We start from the raw sequence: 22,496 nt of genomic DNA on the forward strand, positions 1-22,496 counted from the left end.
AAAAAAAAATCAAATAATTTTTAACCGTACGATGCACGATGAATAACTAAGATGTGAGGATTCCTAAGATCCTACAATTTGAATCTGAATGGGATCCAAATCCAATTAATGAGGCCTCGCATGGGAAATGATTGTGTCTGTGACCCCAGCATCACATAAACATGACGGGTGGCCTTCTAGTGATTGTCCTACCACATCGATTCGTTGCTTTGCAACGGATGAAGAGCCATTGAAAACACTCCAAGCTGTTGTTAGAGCTTTCAAATTACGACTCGCGTACTCGTTTCGTACTAACAAACTTGACAACCCGACAGCGGCAGAGTTTTAGTGTGATTATCGGAGCTAGTTAATTCTAAAGTTCTTCTTTAAAGTAAAAGGAAAAATGTTTGATGAAATGCCTTATAAAATTCATTGTTGTATAAAAGCCTCTTTAAATGGCCTCGTTATCATAAATTTACACCTCCACTACTACAAAAAATTCTTTGCAAATGAAGAAATGTCAAAAGGGACTTCTTACTTTCCAACCAGATCTTACATATGGTCTAGGTACAGCAAACCCTGATCTCAAATCATATAAAAAGTTGTAACGTGCATCACCGCAGCCAATTACATTACAACAAAATCACAAAAACCAATAGTGTGGTGGAGTTATAATGAGATTATTGGAGTTAGTTAACTCTAACTTTTGGGTTTTTCTTTAAGTAAAGAGTAATGCTAGGGAAATCAAATTTTTTAAACTAAATTTACAAATCAAATGATGTGGTTGTAGATGATTTGGATTATTAATTAAGTGTCGATTAACATGTAACATCTCACATTGACCAACGGAGAGGGGGTGATGTGCCTTATATGTACATGCTCCCCTCCCTATAGCAAGAGACCTTTTGGAACTCACTGGCTTTATATTCCATCGGAACTCCGAAGTTAAGCGAGTTCGGTTGAGAGCAATCATAGGATGGGTGACCCACTGGGAATTTTTCGTCTGATTTCTCAAAAACAAATCTGTGAAGGAATAATAAACCCAAAGCGGACAATATCGTGCTATAGCGGAGTCGAGACTGGGATGTGATATAACGTGTTTATTTTTTATTGGTGAAATATCATTTGGTTTAAAAAAATTGGTCTCTATAACATTACTCTTAAGTAAAAGGCAAAATGTTTGATGAAAAGTTCATCGTTGCATAGGAACCTCTTTATCATTCCCTCGTTACCACATTTTCATGCCTCCGCTACTATAACAATACAAGTTATATATGGTCTAGGGTTTTGCAAAAAAAAAAAAAAAGAAAAAAAGGTCTAGGGTTAACACCAAAACCTGATCTCGTATCACGTCAAAAAGTGCCACACTATAGATACCACCGCAACCAAATACCTTACAACAAAATCACAGAAACCATATCCAGATCGGATTGCAACATGCATTACAAGTGGATTCTATCGATCTGTAGGTTTTTGCAGCTAGCTCAGATTGTAACCTGGAAACCTGCAGTCATGTTTCAGCCAGTACCATCCTGATAAGGTTGCCTTAGACAGTTAGACTGCCACTCAATTACTCGATGTTACAAAAAGCTTCAAAGTCAAGCTCATATATACAAACACATATATATCTAAAGGCGAAAATAATAAAATGAGAACGCGTGTATAAAATAATTTTTTATGTTAGTGCAGTGGTTAAGGTTACAATCTCTGTGGCTTATTATTTTATAAGAATATTCCTCTAATTCGATCTCCAAAGTAGAATTTGACCTAAGGGTAATGAACAATCTTGAATCAGACTTAAGATTTATTCTAAGACCGTTGATGTTTGATCTTGAATTGGACCAATGAGCTTTCACTAATCAAACGTTCAAATTTTAATTAGTTGATCGCCGAAATATCAATGTCTACAATATATACATTTATAATATGTAAAGTACGATACATACATATATAATATGTACAGTAAATAATTCAAGGGCTGATCGATCAAGTTGAATGGAAGATATAGATAGATATGACAGTTGTTGTGATCTGATCAAAAGTGGGCCAAAATATTTCTGCTTTCTTCATAGTTTCACATCCCTTTTGCCTCTGTGCTGTTCTTCTGTGGTCATGCACCACATGTTGCCTGGAAAAGAAAAACAAGAAAAAAGAAAGCTCGAGACGATTAGTTGAACGCATGTGAAAAGATTATTATTTTTCTGAGTTTTCATCTTCTTTTTGTTTAAATATTATGGTATCCCAAACAATTCTAGAAGATCGCAGGCGGAAAAATAATCGTAGACTTGTTTTATAGTTTTAAACCTGGTCGTTGACTTTATAACTTGAGTGATTGAGAGCACACCTCATGTCTATTATAACTTGAGTGATTGAGAATACACCTCATGTCTATGATGCTCAAATCTTTATTTTCTAATTTCTCAATCAAAAGAAAACAAGTTTATATCACGATGAAACTATTTAAGTGTTGTGTAAGTTGGTAATGGTGTTGTGTTGGTATAATTATTGATGTAAGTGTGACATTAAGACTAATAAGCATGTTGTTTACTTTAAATAATCATGATAGCCATGCTTTATTTTTAGAAAGATACGATATTTATTGATATAAAAAAAAGAATAAATATATATGGGAGGATATGGTGGATTTATTTTGGGCCCTAGTAAAACATTATCAGGAATTTCAACCCTGTTAAAGAGGAAAGAGCGTCCCACAATCCTCTAAAAATTTACAAGATTGTACTATCCGTAAGAATAAGATTTGTGATTATATCCAGAGATTTATCGAACCAAATTAGCTGTTGATCTAATGATAGCCATGATTTTATAATTATTTTAATGAGATTATTGTATTAGAACAAGCAAGTGCCAAATAAAGTTGGACATCCGTTTGGGATTTGGATCCCATCCGGATCCAAATTGTGGGGATCATAGGAATCCTCATATCTTAGTCATTCATCGTGCATTATACAATTAGAAATCATTTGCTTTTTTATTTAAAATAGTATATGAAAAAAATTGGCCGCACGATGTACAATGAACGGTTAGAATGTGGAGATCCTTAAGATCCCCACAAAGTGGATCCGAAGAGAATCTTCTTCCATCGGTTTGTTCAATTTAATTATGTTTGCTGATATTGATAATGACTAGGATGTCAATATCACATTCCTCAATCATATTAGGGGTACCATGTACTTATCATATTCTCCTTATGTTTGCTTGTTCTGTTTTTCAAGCTAAGACTTTTAGGTTCGACTTTAGAGGAATTAGGTTTCATATCCTCTTCTTTTTCTTAGGCCATCTCCAACCGAAGGAGGGTCAGAGGGCTCGTTTTAGCCCCTCTGGCCCTCCAAGAAATTAATATTTTAATGAACAGTGCATGACCATATTTCTTCCAATCTCCAACCGAGGGCCAAATGGTTATAAGGCTTGTTTTAGCCTTGTCACAAAAAACCATCTCCAACCGAGGGTCAAAGGGCCATAGTGTAACATCCCACATAACCCAGGGGAGTGGATCATGTAAGCCTTATATGTATATTCTCATCTTTACCTAGCATGAGGCATTCTGGGAGCTCACTGGCTTCGGGTTCTATCGGAACTCTGAAGTTAAGTGAGTTCATGCGAGAACAATCCCAAGATGGGTGACCCACTGGGAAGTTCTCGTGTGAGTTCCCAGAAACAAAACTGTAAGGGCGTGGTCGGGGCCCAAAGTGGACAATATTGTGCTACAGTGGAGTTGAGCCCGGGATGTGGTGGGGCCCGGGCCAGGATGTAACACATAGGGCCAAACATAATTTATTATTTAAATTTAAAAACAACAACTTAAATTTAAAAACTACAACTTATATTTAAAAACTTTTAAAAACTACAACTTAAATTTATAGGAAAAAAATGAGAATTTTTTAATATTTTTTAAAAAAATTTGGCCAAAAAAAAAATTTAGATTCAAATCCAACAACTAGCTGACGTCAACATGGAGTAGGCATTTAAGTTTTATGTTGTTCAATGTTTTTAAAAATGTTGTTTAAGTTTCATGTTGTTAAATGTATTTTTTTATGTTGTATAATTTTCATGTTGTTTAATGTTATTTAATGTTGTTTAATATTGTTTAATGTTGACACACCCAACCTTGATATTCACTAAACACCATGGTAGACACGTGTTGACTGACACCCGAAGGTGAGGAAGCCATATTAGGATGCAAGAGAACTAGAAATAATTAACCGACATAAAAAAAACTTGCAAATTTAATTATAATGAATACTGAAAATATGAGAATACCCATTGGAATTCAATTTTCATTAACTAAAACCCACAATTGTAAAATTTTCTAATAAAAACCCAATGACTAGGCTCCAACTAAGCAATATCCATAATTAAGTATGACTTGGCAAAATTGGTATTTTTGGATGTCTAAATTACCTCTAATATCATTGACTTTGGGTCTATTACTTGTTATCTACATTTATTTTATATTATTTCATTCAATTAAACTTTTTGAAATGTTTATGCAGATTTGGAAAAGAAAAATTTTAGTGTTATGATTTCAATGCATATCAATAACAAAAATTACATGATATTAGAGTTTTGATTCCTTATATAGTTGTTTTCACATTTATGTAAAAATGAGCATTTTTTTTATCCTTTTCAAATAATTGTAACAGGTAAATTAGTATTTTTCATAAATATACAAATGTTTTTTTATTCAAAATTACCGATATTTTACATATATAAAATAACAATATAAGTTCCAGGTAAAATAATACATACAAAATAATTTACCTACAAAATAAATAAATATTGTTTCATTCAAAAGTTTAAGTTATTTGCATACACACACACATATAATAATAATAATAATAATTAACATATGTAATAATACATGCAAAATAATTTACCTACAAGATAAATAAAAATGTTGATTGATTGCAAACAACACATAATAATATATAACAAAAAGTGCATAATGTATACATGCAAAATAATTTACCTACAATGATTGTCAAACAAATATATATGAAATGGAACACATGATGGTAAGACAAGTATAAAGTAGATACTTTTGTAATTTACCTACATAATAAATGAATGTTGATTGATTGCAAACAACACATAATAATAACAAATGTGCCTAATATATGTAATAATACATGCAAAATTATTTACCTACAAAATAAAAGGATGTTTTCAGCCAATTGATTCAAAGTTAATTAATTACCTATATTCTACTTAAAAATATAAGTAATTTATTTCACACAGATATAATAATAACAAAATGTGCCTAATGTATACATGCAAAATAAGTATAAAATAGATACTTTTGTAATAATAAAGCACTTATTTGCCATAATTATGGTGGATAATTAAATTCATCAACATAATTAGGGTGTTGTGGCACAATTGTAAATATTTTGAAAATAATAGGTATTTATTTGTTTACATGGCAGTTTATTTCAAATTTGGGTTTTATTTGGATGTTTAAAATGAGATGGGTTTTTGTCAAGAAAATAAGTATTGCATGGACTTATATCTAAAGAACCCTAATGAATATGCAATTGTGGAACGTGTTCAGAGCATACAACTAATCATAGACACTAAAAAGGAATAATATAAAATTGAATAAGCAAAGAGATGGGTCCTACACTAAGAGGACTCGAAGATGTCGATGCGGGAGTGCCTTGATGCTGGGATTGTACGCCTGGATTCTAAGTCTTGAGGGGGCACAAAATAAAACATGAGTAGACTAAATTATATATAAGTAATACTGAAACAGTTATTCATCAACGTACTAACCCCCAAAGTTTATGAAAACTCAATAGTATAATATGTGATAGGTTTTCCGAAACCCCAAACATGCCATAAAACCTTTCATTAAACATACATCGTATATAATGTGCTAAATAATGGTATATATATAAGGCATATACGTATATATAATATTTCATTCGCCTGAAGGCATATAGAACACCTATTCATTCATCCGAAGGTTCTACATCACGTGTTTGTAGGCAGATCATACGCCCGTAGGCAGAACATACGCTCGTAGGTAGAACATATATCTCCTGCCCGTAAGCACCAACCAAACACTCGGCCGAAGCCAATATAAGTATCATTTGACCCGTAGGCCCCTACATCACCCAATCGAAGCCATATATATATATATATATCATTCGACCCGTAGGCCTCTACATCACTTGACCGAAGCCATATAGAGATATCATTTGCCCGTAGGTAGTATCATTCGCCCATACACAGTATCGTTCGAATAATTACTAAATAAGTACATAAACATAAACATAATATATATATATATATATATATATATATATATCTCAAACGTAGCTCAATAACTAAAACGTTATATCGTAAAACCACGTTCACAAGTACGTATATAGTCATCAATCATATATACCACAAAGAACATAAAGTCGATAAAGCATGATAACTCATAAAGCGTGAAACTAATTTACTCATAAACGTTTCATAAAACGTAGTCACAAAATCATGTTTTTCATGTATGCATTTCTAATAATAAAAACATGCATTTTGGAAGGGGTCTACTCACATTACTCCATCGTCGAAAAGCCGTGCAAACTAGCGAAGACGGAAATGCCGTAGCCACTTGCAAAAACCCAATATTGTATGGAATTTCCCATGTGATATGATTATACGATATACAAGGTTCTAAAAAACGTTAGGCGCTAGTCGGGCGGCGGGTTAGCGCGTAGGCGGATTTAGGTAAATTTCTTGTAAATAAGTGTATATTGACAGTTACAAAAAATTATACTTATGAAATCTAAGGATAAAATAATAAAAGAACAATAAATGCAAAAAGAGTATCCAACAAGTCCAAAATTTAAAAACATATTAAGCATACATATCATATAACCATAGTGAAGAGTATTGTAGGATAACACATGCACAACAAGTTCACAATTTAAAACCACATAAAATGCAAAATAGGAGGAAAATAAGGAAATATAGTAATTGTCCTTAACATCCCGGAATTTAAGTTGATACACACCTATTCTATAAATCAACAAAATTTCAAGGTATAAACATAGGTGCATGTAGGGAACAAGAACTTAGAAAGTTAGAATAAAGATAGGATTTTTATTTTCTTTCAATTTCAAAAAAAAAAAAAAAAAAAAAAAAGAAAAACCTCCTAGCTTCGCCTAGAGCCCATCCGTTTTTTCCCACCGTTTTGCAAGAAAACACCTCGGCCACCCTTCGCTTAGCGCTTAGGCCGTTTTTTAGAACACTGACAATATATCCAGGATCTCATAGCTTGTGCAATTTCCAATGTTGTCTGGGATCGTGCCAGTCAGATTATTGCCTCTAACGTCAAAGTACCACAAGCTTGTTAATTGACACATATCAGATGACAGTGATCCGGTTAATGAGTTTATGCGCAATCCAAGGTACTGCAATACTTCATTCCAATATATTAGCCTTGGAATCTCACTAGTAAGCTTAATCTGAGCAAGATCAAGAGTTTTAAGGTTCAGAATTTGCGTGAGAGTTGTAGGGATATGACCAGTCAACTGATTGTTCTTTAAATTTAAAAGCTCCAGCTTCTTAAGCTTCGACATAGAGAATGGTATGTCTTTATACAAAAGATTGTTAGACAACTTCAAATGTATGAGAGAAGCATAGTTGCAAATCTCATCGGGGATTTGACCGGTCAGCTTATTCCCTTACAAGTCTATGTATTCCAAGTTCCCCAAGTCTCTGATGGCTGGCAAAATCTCTCCACCGAGGTTTAGATTAGACAGATTCAAGGAGGGCACAGAGAGGCTGACATTGTCGCAGAAAACCCCATGCCAAGAATAGAAATTATCGTCATGGGCATCGTTCCAGTCGAGCAACATGTTAGCGATGTTGCTGAACGACGCCTTAATTGACATCAATGCATTTCCTTCGTCGTTGAGTAGGGAACCGAGAGGAAAGAGAACCGCCATTAAAGCTAACCCAAAGTAGGAGACGAGCTCCGTCTTCTTCTTCCATAAAACCCTTATCTCCATTAATCTCCACAAAGCTTTGCAATTTCACAGAACCCAAGTCGCAGAAAGAGACGTTGAAGAAGAAAGAAGAGGAGAACGAAAATAAAATGCTAAAACCAAAAGAGGGTGGATGAGCTAAGCCCTCTATGTTCTTCACACTCACACATAATACCACTATCAGAAAGAGAGACAAAGACAAAGATAGAGTTGTAGAGAATAGAGGTGAGAGACAAGGAAAAGAGAGGTCCGTGAGTTGTTTAAGGTGGAAAGGAAAGGCATTGGAAGGGGGATAAAAGAGGAAAGTGGGCCCCACTTGGCACACCATTTAAGACTCAAATAGTAACCTTTTCAAAAATATCTTACAACCCAAAGTGGAAAGATGAAAATGCCCTTCCATTCCTTTAATTTCGGGACGGGTTTTTACAATCTACTCCCGTTAAAGAAAATTTCATCCCGAAATTTGAAATTACTTACAAAGGTAAAAACTCGAAGGTAGGAAGAAAAAAATATATATAAGGAAGAAATCAAGTCATAGCGGTTGCATAAAAGGGAAAATGCCACACCGTCGCGAGTGGGTTGCAAAATCCTCTTTCATGCCTCCAAGCTCCTACTTTCTTTTCCCATCAGTATAAAAATAGAAAACATACTTTATAACGATATAAAGTAAAAAATTTATAATGACATAAGGTCAAAAATATGTACGTATAGTAGGATAACGTCAAAATACAAATATCTAACTAAAATAAGGCAAGTTAAAATACTTGTATTGAAAACCAAAACCAAAAATGAAAGTGGGTCTCGCCTAAGCATTCATAACGTCATGTACTCCGAAAACAGGTGTGTGTCTTTGGGTTGAGCCCCAACAATAACTAAATAGTAACAACTATCGTAAACGGGTCTACCTACCCACTTGCTTAACAAACCCAATGAATATGCCATCGATATTACAATCGGCCGCCCACAATATCGACAACACATGGTTGTCTCGATAAGCAAGTAGTAATTTCCTAAGGGTGCAAACATACCAATTTTTCCAACCCGAAGTCAACAACAACACAAGCACACAGTTTCTCAAATCATAAAATCAAATATCCGAAAACCAATTCGCAGAATTCCACTGTCCAACCAGTGTTGCTAATAAAATCTATCAAACCAAGTCTTAAATAGTGCCATACACAAATTGAAAATAAAACTATCGTCATAATTACTCCAAAAGAGATTGGTGCAAACTATAATCATTCAGAAACCACAAATCAAAAGAACGCAACACGTCTTTCAAGATCTAGATAGTTCGTTCAAGATTGTCCAACAGCCTGCAAATAAAAATGCGAACAAATCAATAACTTAGTACTCAAGATCTTTATGCAAACTTCACAAAACTTAGAGGTGAAACACGCATCACGAACAATAAGGTCCTGGAGTGAAGTAGTCGAAAGATGCATAGAGGCGAACACATATCGTAAACATGTCTTTCGTGGCTGACCGTGGTCATCGCATCACTCGGACTACTTCGTTGGAAAAGAACTACTAGAGTACAATATGATGCCTATGAATTGTAGCAAGATAATATGAGGTGGCTATTCATTCCTACGTGAAGATAGTGATTGATGATGCAATTTGTTGACCACCTATATTACTACCTTCCCTAATCCCTTACTAAAAGATGGCTCAAACCTCAAGGCCACATGAAACTCTTCTTGATAAGTCTGGTAGGTTGGCTAGAAGGTTATGCTCCAAATATTCCTACTAGCATCGATATGAAACTTGGCGCACGCATCCGCCGAGTCGATCTATCGTGAATTCCTCACTAATTAAGCAAGAAACCACGTCGAGAAGGCTAAAAGAACACTCTAGGATTTGAGGGTCAAAACAAGTCCATTAAATCTAGAGTACAAGGTATCTGGATTTAAATATACAACTCTGATGCTTGAGTTCATACAAGTACCTAGCTTGATTGGGTAGTAACAACTCAAAATGGTTGAACTTGGAAATTAGCTAACTTGATTTCTTGATGATCCATAGTCATGTCGCAAAGTATCCAAGAGTTTTTTACAAGGGGAAATATAACTGATTGAAGAATATTCGGGTATCGATGTGTCTTTCTATTGAGGTGTTCAACAATTACGCTTGCTTAATCGGGGTGGTACATGATGGTGCAGTCGTAGATATTTATATGCTTTATCAATCACCGTTGCCAGACACTTAGCTCATTTTGATTGAGAGTCTAAGTACGAAGTTTTGCGAGGTTGATAAAGATCTTACGCGTTTTACCACAGTGAGGATGTTATTAAATTTTCAAGTCAGGACAATAACTGTAAACCCTAGGTTGGAAATAAGACGGTTCGCATCAGGTGGTCCCAACCGTCGAAAAGTAAAAGCATCACCCAATATGCTGCCTCAGTGTACAACGACACCTTCAATAAAATATCATCGATAAATTTGAAATTTATTGGTGTCATCGAAGAGTATTTAAACAATGGTAGGGTGAGACAACATCTCGAACGAAACTAATTTATTCCCTAGTCAAAGATGAGGGTTTGGGTTTTGGTCAAAGAATCGTTGGTAATTGTTGATAGAAATCAACAAGACCAATGATATTTCATAATTCACGACACTCGAGAAGATTCTCGATTTCCAACTGTCATAACCTTGGTTTTGGTAAAAATAACTTCTGCTACCAAAGAAACTCCCAAGAAAAGTATCTACTCTAGACAAAAACAACGTTCGAAGAATTTGACGTACAACTAACAATCGATATTTAACGAATCTAACTTCGTGGTTGGAGTAAGCAAGAAGGTTATCGATAGAACAATCGCCAAGAATTGTTCTAAGGATCCACACCATTTCTTCAGCGAGAACGAGTCTGAGGACACTGATTTGATCCCACCAACTAACACTTACTAAACTTCGAAATACCTAGTGCTTACTCGCCTTCTCCAACACACACTTCGAATGCTTCGAATATTTTTCATATAGACATGACTCTGCTCGCCATTCATAAGGAACGCATGTTGCAGATTGACATCACCAATTCAGGTCTTCCAAATTCAAACCATTCGTTTCACCACACTCTTGGGTAGATACAACTCTGCTTGCAATTCCTAAGGAACGCATGTTGCAGAGTAGCATCACCGTTTCGGTTCTCCAGTTGGTCATAACCAACTCATACCAATAAAAACTTTCTGTTTCCAAACACTTATATGTAGATTTGACTCTGCCCACAATTCCTAAGGAACTCATGTTGCAGAGTATTGGTCCGATGTTAAAAGTCGTCTAACGATCCATTTGGTCACTGTTGAGGCACAATCCCGACACAAAATTTCTTATTCTTCAATAGGATGTGATTATTCACGTAGAATGAGGGTTGCATGACCGTGCTGAAAGACAACAAATCTGGAAATCGTGACATCCACCAAATGATGTCATGGCCAACACACTACTACCGTAACAGAAGATCCTAAGTATGCTTTGAAAAAACCACGCTCTGATACCAAATTGACACGCCCGACCCTGATATTCACCAAACACCAAGGTATGCACATGCTGACCGACACCCAAAGATGATGAAACCATATTAGGATGCATGAGAACTAGAAACAATTAACCAACATAAAAAAACTTGTAAATTTAATTATAATGAATATGCAATTGTGGAATGTGTTCAGAGCATACAACTAATCTTAGACACTAAAAAGGAATAATATAAAATTAAATAAGCAAATAAATGGGTCCTATATTGAGAGGACTTGAAAATGCCGATGCAGGAGTGCCTTGATGTCTGGATTGTACGCCTCGATTCTAATTCCTGAGGGGGCGCAAAACAAAACATGAGTGGACCAAGTTATATATAAGTAATACTAAAACAATTATTCATCAACGTACAAACCCCCAAAGTTTATGAAAACTCAGTAGTATAATATGTAATAGGTTTTCCGAAAACCCTAACATGCCATAAAACCTTTCATAAAACATATCTCGTATATAATGTGCTACATAGTGGTATATATATATATATATATATATAAGGCATATATGTATATATAATATTTCATTCACCCGAAGGCATATAGAACACTTCTTCATTCATCCGAAGGTTTTACATCATGCGCTTGTAGGCAGGTTATTCACCCGTAGGCAGATTATACACTCGTAGGCAGAACATATATCTCCCACCTGTAAGCACCAACCAAACGCCCAGCCGAAGCCATATCATATATCTCTCGGCCGAAGCCACCAACCTACGCCCGGCTGAAGCTATATCATATATCTCCCGGCCGAAGCCACTAACCTACGCCCGACCGAAGCTAATATAAGTATCATTCGACCTGTAGGCCCCTACATCACCCGACTGAAGCCATATATAGATATCATTCGACTTGTAGGCCCCTACATCCCCCGACCAAAGCCATATAGAGATATCATTCGCCCGTAGGCAGTATCATTCGTTCGTATGTAGTATCGTTCGAATAATTACTAAATAAGTACATAAACATAAACATAATATTTCTAATATATATATATCTATCTATCTTAAACGTAGCTCAGTAACTAAAACGTCATATCGTAAAACCATGTTCACAAGTAGGTATATAGTCATTAATCATATATACCACAAAGAACGTAAAGTCGATAAAGCATGATAATTCATAAAGCGTGAAACTAATTTACTCATAAACGTTTCATAAAACGTATTCACAAAATCATGCTTTTCATATATGCATTTCTAATAATAAAAACATACATTTTGGAAGGGGTCCACTCACCTTACTCCGTTGTCGAATAGCCTTGCAAACTAGCGAAGATGGAAATGCCATAAACAATTGCACAGAGTAGACACTTGCAAAAACCCAATATTGTATGGAATTTCCCATGTAATCTGATTATACGATATATCTAGGATCTCAAAGCTGTGCAATTTCCAATGTTGTATGAGATTGTGCCAGTCAGATTATTGCCTCTAACGTCCAAGTACCACAAGCCTGTTAATTGACACATATCAGGTGACAGTGATCCAGTTAATGAGTTTCCGCGCAATCCAAGGTACTGCAATACTTCATTCTAATATATTAGCCTTGGAATCTCACCAGTAAGCTTATTCTGAGCAAGATCAAGAGCTTTAAGGTTCAGAATTTGCGTGAGAGTCGTAGGGATAAGACCAGTTAGCTGATTGTTCTTCAAATTTAAAAGTTCCAGCTTCTTAGGCTTCGACACGGAGAATGGTATGTCTCTATACAAAAGATTGTCAGACAAATCCAGATGTATGAGAGAAGCATAGTTGCTAATCTCGTCGGGGATTTGACCGATCAGCTTTTTCCTTTACAAGTCTATGTATTCCAAGTTCCCCAAGTCTCCGATGGTTGGTAAAATCTCTCCGTCGAGGTTCAGATTAGACAGATTCAAGGAGGCCACAAAGAGGCTGACATTGTTGCAGAAAACCCCACCCCAAGAGCAGAAATCGTTGTCATAGACATCATTCCAGTTGAGCAACACGTTAGCGATGTTGCTGAAGGACGCCTTAATTGACATCAAGCCTTTCCTTCGCTGTTGAGTAGGGAGCTGGGAGGAAAGAGAACCACCATTAAAGCTAATCCAAAGCAGAAGACGAGCTCCGTCTTCTTCCTCCACAAAACCCTTCTCTCCATTAATCTGCATAAAGCTTCGCAATTTCGTAGAACCCAAGTTGCAGAAAGAGACGTTGGAGAAGACACTACTAGAAAATATTATTTTGCCGACAAATTCTAAGTCGACAAAGCAAAATTTTGTTCGCACAAGAGTCCTTTACAGACTAAAATTTTAATTTATCGGCTAAATATGCAAGCCAAAATCAATTTATAGCATCAATTTTAGCTAGAAAATTTGAATGTTAACAGACAATCATTTTGTCGGCATAAATGCAATGTCCCAACGAATTTAATTATGATGGGTAAACTGTCCTTTTCTGCTGTCTTAGAATGCTAGATGACGATTTCAGGGCAACAAAAAGTATTTCTTCGGCTGAGGGAAAAAACTATTAACCAACAATGAGGCACGAAATAAAAACGCGGTTTCAAATTAGAAGCTCAAAGTTAGAATAAAAAAGGAAAAGAATTAAGCACTTTAGTCAAACATGAAGCGATTGTTTCTCTCCGTCCCACTCCCTCTCCCTCTCCGGGCGGGTTTGGTACTGATGTGTTTTGAAAAAAAACTGCTTCTGCTGTGCTGTGAGAATAAGCAGTTGTGAAATAAAGCAGCTGAGTGTTTGGTAAACTTTTTTGTAAAAGTGTTTTTGGAAAAAAAAGGCAGTATTGTAGTGTTTGGTAAACTTTTATGTAAAACAGCTATGACTGTGTGAAATGACAAAAAAGGGTTTAATACTAGATGTGCCATTAAATTAATTTTCTTAAGAAATAAAGATGAATTACTAAATATACTTTATTTTTAAAAGAAAAATATTTATAAACTTTATCTTAAACATATAATTCAACGTTTAACATAAAATCATAATCCAAGGTTTAGCAAGAAATCATAATCCAACGTTCAACATATAATCCAACATTTATAATATCTATTTACTATACAACTATTACTCTTTATCTTTTCTTTTATTATGGAATCATAAGTTTTTATTCTATTTTCTTCTCCAAGGTTCGGTTCTCCTATTTTGCAAAACTTGTATTTTCTTTCCTCTTCCGCCGCCCACTCCGTCTCTCATCTTTCTCTCTTTGTCTCTCTCAACCTCTCGCCGCTCCTATCCCAGAAATCCGAAGAAGTTCAGAGTAAGAGAGGACCAAAGAGAGATGTGGCGGGGTTGGCAACGAAGTTGACGGGTATAATGTATAATGTATTTAGTTGCTAAAGGCCATTTTGTGTATTGGAAAATTTCATTAAAGGCCTTAGCATCTCTTGCGAAATCGGTTTGCACAAAAGCTGGGCAAGCAAAAAAAGTTGGTTTTTCAAAGCTGGGTTTTGCGGCTTTGTGTTTTTGACTTTTTTTTCACTCAAAACTGCGAAAAAAGCTGAAGTTGAATGTTTACGAAACATAAAAAAGCTCACGGCTTTTCTTGACACCCACTTTTTTCAAAAGCACTTCAATGCCAAACCTAGTCCCTCTCCCTTTCCCTCGTCGCTACAAATACACAGGTAGACCGACTGCCTCATTCCGCTGGAGATCAAAACTGTTGTCAAATTCAAAGCACTCAAAAAGGGTTTTTTTTTTTCCCTTCTAATTGTCCTCTTCAATTCAAGTTCTGATGCATAAACCCATCAGTTGTCTCTGTAATTCATTTGGGGTTTTCAATTTTGTTTTTCGATTTGTTTTGTCAAAATTGAAATGGAATTTGTGGGCTTGAATTTGTATTAGGTTGCAAGCCTATTGTGTGTTATGTTTATAAGGGTGGATGAAAAAAAAAACCCATCAAAGCTGCCAAGAACTCGAAGGTCAGTGATATCTTTAAGTGATTATCTTCCTTCTCCTCTCTAATTCTACTACGTCTGCCAGTTCAATTTGTAGGATTTAATTTAGGGTTTTAAGTTGGAAAATTTAATTTAACTTTTTAAGTTGCAGGACTTGGTGTATACGACAATTAGGGTCGTTAATTTTGATTGCTGATCCATTTCCTAATCCCCACATGTTATTTGGGACTAAATCGAACACAGAGCGGCGAATGTTTTGTGGAAGGGATTGAGGAACAGGGCGAAGGTTTTGGAATCTGCACTAGATGATGCTGATAGTAGAGGTTCGTGTAATGCCACATCTTAATTTTTTGTTCCAAGTAATGTTGTAATATATTACTTTTTCAATTGTGGTTTCCTGGTATCTATGATTGGTTGTGATGTTAATGTTAAATTACATTCCTTTTGGTGTTCTATCTATGTTGATCGCGGTTTCTGGTTTTTTATTGTGACCAAATTTGTGTTGTGGTTGAGTCTTAGTTTACTATGTAACACGCAGGATCCGACATCGAAGAATCGTGCGAGGCAAGTGATGTAGAGAAAACGAGAGTTGTAACTGCGATTAATAACATCTTGTCTGGAGTGAACGGCCATATTAGTTTGTGGGAAGAGATCCAGCTGATCCGCACTTACCAGACATGCCTATAGTTTATGCAAGTGATGCCTTCTTCAAATTGATAGGTAACGTGTACAATGTTAGCTATTTGCCAGGATCTCTCTAAACCATTCTAAACTCCATGTTGTTTGCAAATCTTTTGAATAATCCAGCATATGTAGTTGTTACTCAACTCATATGTAGATGTGGTAACATGTACAATGTTGGGAGAGCTGTAACTATGTGTTTTGTGTTGCACAAGTAATCCTGTTCTCAAGAGCGGTTCAGTTTACTATTGCAACGTTCATGGTGTATTGTTGACAAATTGGTTAAGCTTTCAAAGTGACTTCTATTGAATGTGTTTTCTTCATGCTTGCTGAGGATGCTTTTTCTTATGTTGTCATATATAATAATTGCCACTTGTATTATTTTTGTAGGATATCGCTAAGTTGATGGTGAGGGAGGAATGAGAGTAGGATAGGATAGTTTTATTGTATAATAGAATACTTTTGTATAACCACTGTACTTATACATTTTGTATTACCTATCAATGAAGCATTATCTTTGAACAATTTTTGTATTTTTCAATTTTTTTTTTTTAATAGATTAAAAGTCTCAGCCGATGAAATTAATTTTGTCGTTGGTGCAAGACTGTGCCGACGAAATATATTTGCCGACGACATCTCTTGTTGGCTAAAAGATGCATTTTGTAGGCTTGAAACACCCTTTGCTAATGAAATTTTTTGTCGCAACCGACAAATACTTTGCCAACAAATTATTTTGTCGCAAAGTTATCGTGACGATGGGATAGTTAGACGGTTGAGATTTGTTGTCTTAAAACTGAGTTGAGGAAATATCAAAAATCATCGGGAAAATTTGAAATGACCTTCGTTGAGAAAGACTCTTCGCAGACAAAATTTGATTTTTGCCAACAAACTAATTTGTCAAAAAAGTCGAAATTTCTAGTAGTGAGAAGAAAGAGAGAACGAGAGTAAAATGCTAAAACCAGAAAAGGGTGGATGAGCTAAGCCCTATCTATTCTTCACACACACACATAATACCACTATGAGAGAGAGAGAGAGAGAGAGAGAGAGAGAGAGAGAGAGAGAGAGAGAGAGAGGGACAAGGAAGAAAGAGGTCCATAAGTTGTGTGAGGGGGAAAGGGGGAAATGGGCCCCACTTGGCACACCATTTAAGACTCAAATAGTAACCCTTTCAAAAATATCTTACAACCCAAAGCGGAAAGATGAAAATGCCCTTTCGTTCCAGCAATTTCGAGCCAAGTTGTTACAAATGTTGTTTTATGTTACTTAATCTAATTTAATGTTGTTTAATGGCTTAGGAAGTTATAGGAAAAAAAATAGAATTTAAAAAAAAATTTAAAAAATTTTGTTAAAGAAAAAAAAAACATAACGACTAGCTGACGTCAGCAACTAGCCATTGCATTTGAATCCGTGGCCCAGCCCGGGACTGGCTAGTTGGCTGGGTTGGGCTAGCCAGTTGATCCTTTGGTCTTTTTTTTGTCCCGTGAGGCCTACCAACCCTTTGGCCCGGTCCTCGGTTGGAGACGGTTTTTGGGCTATTTTCGACCATCTGGCCTTCTAGACCCTTCGGTTAGAGATGACCTTATCTTTGTTGTTTTTATTTTTAAAAGGGTAAAGGTTTATGTCCCCTTTCTTTTCATGTATTTTTTTATTCTTTTTTCTTGTATTATGAGAGATTAGGTTTCTGTCCTCCTGATTAGGTGTATCTTTTTTTCGATATCAATAAAATTTCCTCGTACTGTCAAGGTTTTCTAAAAGAAAAAAAAAATCCCTTCGATGAGTTAACATATTAACTAGTCCTAATTTGTACTATTGATAAGTCAAATATATAGGCTTTAAGCATCACCAAAATATATACTACGTGAAGTGGTTTTCTAAGTGCATATTTGGAATGTTCAACAACATATGTAAATAGCACTTTTGTTCAATAATTGTAATTAGTATATGGAAGTAAAAGAACAATAATTGAAATTACAAAAAAATCATTAGGCCTAACTCATAGGCTCATAGGCTCATAGGCCCTTTAACGCATGTCTAGAAACAAAAGAATCCGATAAGGGAAGAGAGGCGTTCATTTGCAGTTCGAGTACTTTCCCTTTACTCTTCTTTATAAACGACCTAAGTAAGGCCCCACCTTCCATTTGTATTTTCTAATAACCAACAGTATCCTCTCCCGATTCTTTTGGTAAACATTCTAAGGATCTGTGAATCGTATCCGTTCATTGTATATTGTGTGATCAGTTTTTGTTAAGTACTGTTTGTGTTTAATTTTAAATAAAAATATTTAAAATAATTTATGACCGTACGATATATGATGAACAAACAAAATTGACGGATTCTCGAGATCCTCACCAAGAAGATCCAGCGAGGATCCGGATTCTTCTAATAAGACTTTGATCGTTTGCTCGCCAAATAAAGATAGAAAATAAGACAATTAATAATTGGAGGTAGATTGTCTACCCTCCTGTTATGGTGCCATTCCCATCCCCTCCTATTTGTACGATTACAGTTAAGCAACGTCAACATTTTATATTGATTTTTTTTTTTTATAGAAATAATAAGATAAAAAACAATATGAATATAAAATATTGATATGGCTTAACTGTGACCGTACAAATAGAAGAAGATGAGAAGGGCACCATAACAAGAGGGCAGACAATCTGCCTCCTTAATAATTTGATGGTCTGTAGTTTTCACATATAAGCAACTTTGCTGTCCAATCACCCCACATCGTGTCACGTAAAGATTGGCTGCGAGACCAAGCCTGCAAGTTTATTTGTTAACTTATTATCTTTTTAACAGATATATCCTATCATTTGTATAATAACACGTAATGTACTATCCCGTGTTTCTGTCACACTAAAAAATCTCTTGACTTTAAGGGCATCAACTCCTGTATAAATACCATGTGCAATATCACGAAGTTGTGCAACTTCCTAAAACTTCACTTGCTCTAAATTAAGCTTAGCAGCTTGAGAGAGACTGCACATTTTTATTGCTGTCTTTCTCCCCTTCAAACTTAATACAGAAACATGGGTACAAAAATCATCTCCCTCCGGGAGTACGGAGTCATATACTCCCACTTGCCGGAAAGCTATGTCAGACCAGAATTCGACCGGCCTCGCTTGTCCAAAGACTCCGAATGCAAAAACATTCCCGTTGTTGAACTGGCTTCTCCCAACAGAGCTCAAACTGTGCAGCAAATTGGTGATGCCTGCAAAAATAAGGGTTTTTTTTTAAGGTACCCTCCTCCCTATATCATTAATTAGCAACTTATATATATGGATCGATCCCTATCTCACTCTAGTTAAGATATAAGATATTGCAAAACTCAATAATTGCATTTTTCACAAACTCATCATTACACGTACATGTACACATGTGTGTGTACATATTTGTTGATATTCGGGTGATTTCGGTGCTAGGTTATTAACCATGGGGTGTCAACGGAAGGAGTGTAAAAAAAATGATAGGGGTGGCCAATGAGTTTTTCAACCTTCCTGTGGAGGAAAAGCTGAAGCTGTGTACTCAGATGACCCCTAAAAAACTATGAGACTTTCTACAAGTTTTAATGTGTAGAAAGAGAAGGCTCATAACTGGAGAGTTTACCTCCGCCTTATGAACCTTCTCTTTCTTTACATTAAAAAAACCCATAATTTTTGCCGGCATCACCAATTTGCTGCACAGTTTGGGCTCTGTTGGGAGAAGCCAGGTCAATAACGGGAATGTTCTCGTACTCGGAGACTTTGGACAAGCGATGCCGGTAGGATTCTGGTCTGACATAGCTTTCCGGCAAGTGGGAGTATGTGACTCCGGAGGGAGAGGACTTTTGTATCCATGTTTCTGTATTAAGTTTGAAGGGGGAGACAAAGACGGCACCAAAAATTGTGCAGTCTCTCTCAGCTGCTAAGCTTAATTCCGAGCAAGTAAAGTTTTAGGAAGTTGCACAACTTAGTGATATTGCACATGGTATTTATACAGGAGTCGATGCCCTTAAAGTCATAGATTCACCATTGTCTTGTAGGCTTCCGTCTTGCAGCCAATCTTTATGTGATGCCTGATGTAGGATAATTGGACAGCAAAGTTGCTTATATGTAAAAACTACCGACAATCAAATTATTAATTATGTCTTATTTTCTATCTTTACTTGGTGAGCAAACGATCAAGTCTAAATACGAATGGAAGGTAAGTTTTTTTTTTTTGGTCGAAATAGCACTCCATTAATGTAAGGGACAATTTGTAAAAGATGAGCCTAGGTCTAAACAAAACACAAAGCCTTACATAAAACAAAGTAAGACATAAAAGATAAAACAGACCCAAGCAAAGTAGAGCTATAACCCAAAACACACAGGGAGGCCCGTACATTTGTAGACCCATAGGCAGCAATAACAAAAAAACAACAAAAACCCTAATCTTCAGCATCCAAATGACTGCCGTTGCCACTGCCGCTTCCACCGCGAAAAAAGCAGTCGCCCCAAAAGAAAAAGAGTACCTCTGAACCATAAATTAGATATGAAAGTATTGCGCAAAATCCATCCACACATTAACAAAGTCTCCACATCCACACCTGCAAGGAAGGTCACATAACGTAACAGGAGGAGGGGGAGGGGCAAAGGGGGTGTGTAAAACACCCTTGTTCTTATGTGAATCGTTCCACACATTGTCCAAATTTTCCAGCAAGCCGGTTCGGCAGTGGGCTGGGAGGATTGGGTATTCTGTCAAAATAGAGTCCAATACTCCAAGATCTAAATCATGATTCTGAGTTGGAAAATAAGAGTGGGAGCAAGAGGAAGGACAGAAAAATGGGTGTGAAGGTGAGGGGAAAAGGGGCAGGCAGTGAGCAGCTTCTGAGTGAGAAGTAGGAAGAAATCTGAGGCAAAGCTCAGAAGAGAACATAGAGAAGGAAATAGAGAAGAAATGATATACTAAAGCAAGCGAAAACAAGGGGCTGCCACCGGACCCCAAAGCCAAAGGCCTAGGGCCGGCGGCTGAAGATTGGCTTTTCTTCCGGATCTGTTTAGAGATCAATGGAAGGTGGGGCCTTAATTAGTTCGTTTATAAAGAAGAGTAAAGGGAACGTACTGGACTTGCAAACGAACAAGCTATAGGGCGGCTCTCTTGCTTGATCAGATTCTTTAGTTTTCAGACATGCATTAAAAAACCCCACCTGAAGTACTACTTTCATTTTATGCATGGATTGCTAGTTGTTGGTTGTATTCTAGAAGAGAACCTTTGTCCGAACTAATAAAAAAGGTTTACTGTATCTTTTCGAGAGCATTTTTGCTCACCATTTTTAAGTTGTATTAGTGAACATTACCAACACATTAACTATTATTACTATTTAATTCTCTATTCAGACTCAAACAAACATATATAAATTAAGTCGCACTTATTCAACTACAGTGTAATGTTCACAACCACATAAACTCTAAATAAAAAATGCACCCTAGCTTTTAATGTCAGTAAAAAAAAAAGTGCACCCTTTTCCACACCTCCTAAAACCCAAAGGCCTCATTTGATAGAGAGGATTAGCTTGTGAATGACTATTCATTATATTGAAGTCATTTTAAGGAAGAAATGAGTGACAAATTTCTTATTTTGTTCATGTTAAAAGTTACTCATAAATAAAAGATATCCCTACTAATCCTTATACAAATGGTTGGATTAAAAGAGACAACTATTCTTTATATGTAACCTTCAACTTTGACAAAATAAGGAATTTGTTATTCATTTTTTCCTTTAAAATCCCTTTAGTATAGTAAATAGCAAGCCAATTATTTCTATCAAGCGGTGATCATTTATAGAGGTAATTGCATCGCAAAATTTTCACATATTAGTCATATAAAGAAAGAGAAATGCTAAGAACTTTCCTCACTTTCCTTCTCTCTTCTCTTCTTGTCATGTTTACTCCACTAGCACTCAAAATTAAAGTGAGATGCCTTAGGTTCGAATCTCGTAGATATCGAATTCGATACCAAATTAGGTTGCCTATTGTATGGCTTAGCCAACCTCCCTCTCCCCATTAGTGTAAAATATAGGGGTGTGCTATCTACACACCCCATGTTACTTCTCACACACTCCTTGATAATTTATGTCCGTTGATCTTCTTCAATTCATCTTATCCGACGATCGAAAATTAAAAATGTGTGTGAGAAGTAAAATGGGGTGTGTGGATATCACACCTCAAAATATATTGTTGTACTCAAAAAAGAAAAAAAAATTAAAGTTTTAGTTATATTAAAATTCCAATATTCTTCTTCTTTGTTAGTGTAATTAAAATTTTAGTTTGTCAACCTAAATAGAATTGTTATTGTCTCCAAAAATCTAATTGTGCACTCAAAATTTTTTATATTTAGAAGGAAAAAAAAATACTTTTATGAGAAAGGCATAATTAAAATTTTGGATTGCCAAGAATAGTTTCCAAACAAAAAAGTAATTGCATTTATA

General features: G+C 35.9%; 1 protein-coding gene and 1 long non-coding RNA gene across 2 annotated transcripts; one reads left to right on the top strand and one right to left on the bottom strand.

The window, feature by feature from the left end:
- Window positions 1–12,872: 12,872 nt before the first annotated feature.
- On the bottom strand, window positions 12,873–13,631 carry LOC139193340 (LRR receptor-like serine/threonine-protein kinase ERL2). The gene is made up of 3 exons (XM_070816333.1): window positions 13,300–13,631; window positions 13,064–13,206; window positions 12,873–12,958 (listed from the first exon to the last, which is right to left on the bottom strand). The coding sequence occupies exons 1-3, from the start codon at window positions 13,629–13,631 to the stop codon at window positions 12,873–12,875; spliced, it is 561 nt and encodes a 186-aa protein (XP_070672434.1).
- Window positions 13,632–19,113: 5,482 nt separating this feature from the next.
- On the top strand, window positions 19,114–20,182 carry LOC108169803 (uncharacterized). Its single transcript, XR_001786170.3, has 2 exons — window positions 19,114–19,290; window positions 19,475–20,182. It is a non-coding gene; the product is annotated as an uncharacterized lncRNA (long non-coding RNA).
- Window positions 20,183–22,496: the final 2,314 nt, after the last annotated feature.

This window comes from Malus domestica, chromosome 17 (assembly GCF_042453785.1).
Source record: "Malus domestica chromosome 17, GDT2T_hap1".
Classification (NCBI taxonomy): domain Eukaryota; kingdom Viridiplantae; phylum Streptophyta; class Magnoliopsida; order Rosales; family Rosaceae; genus Malus; species Malus domestica.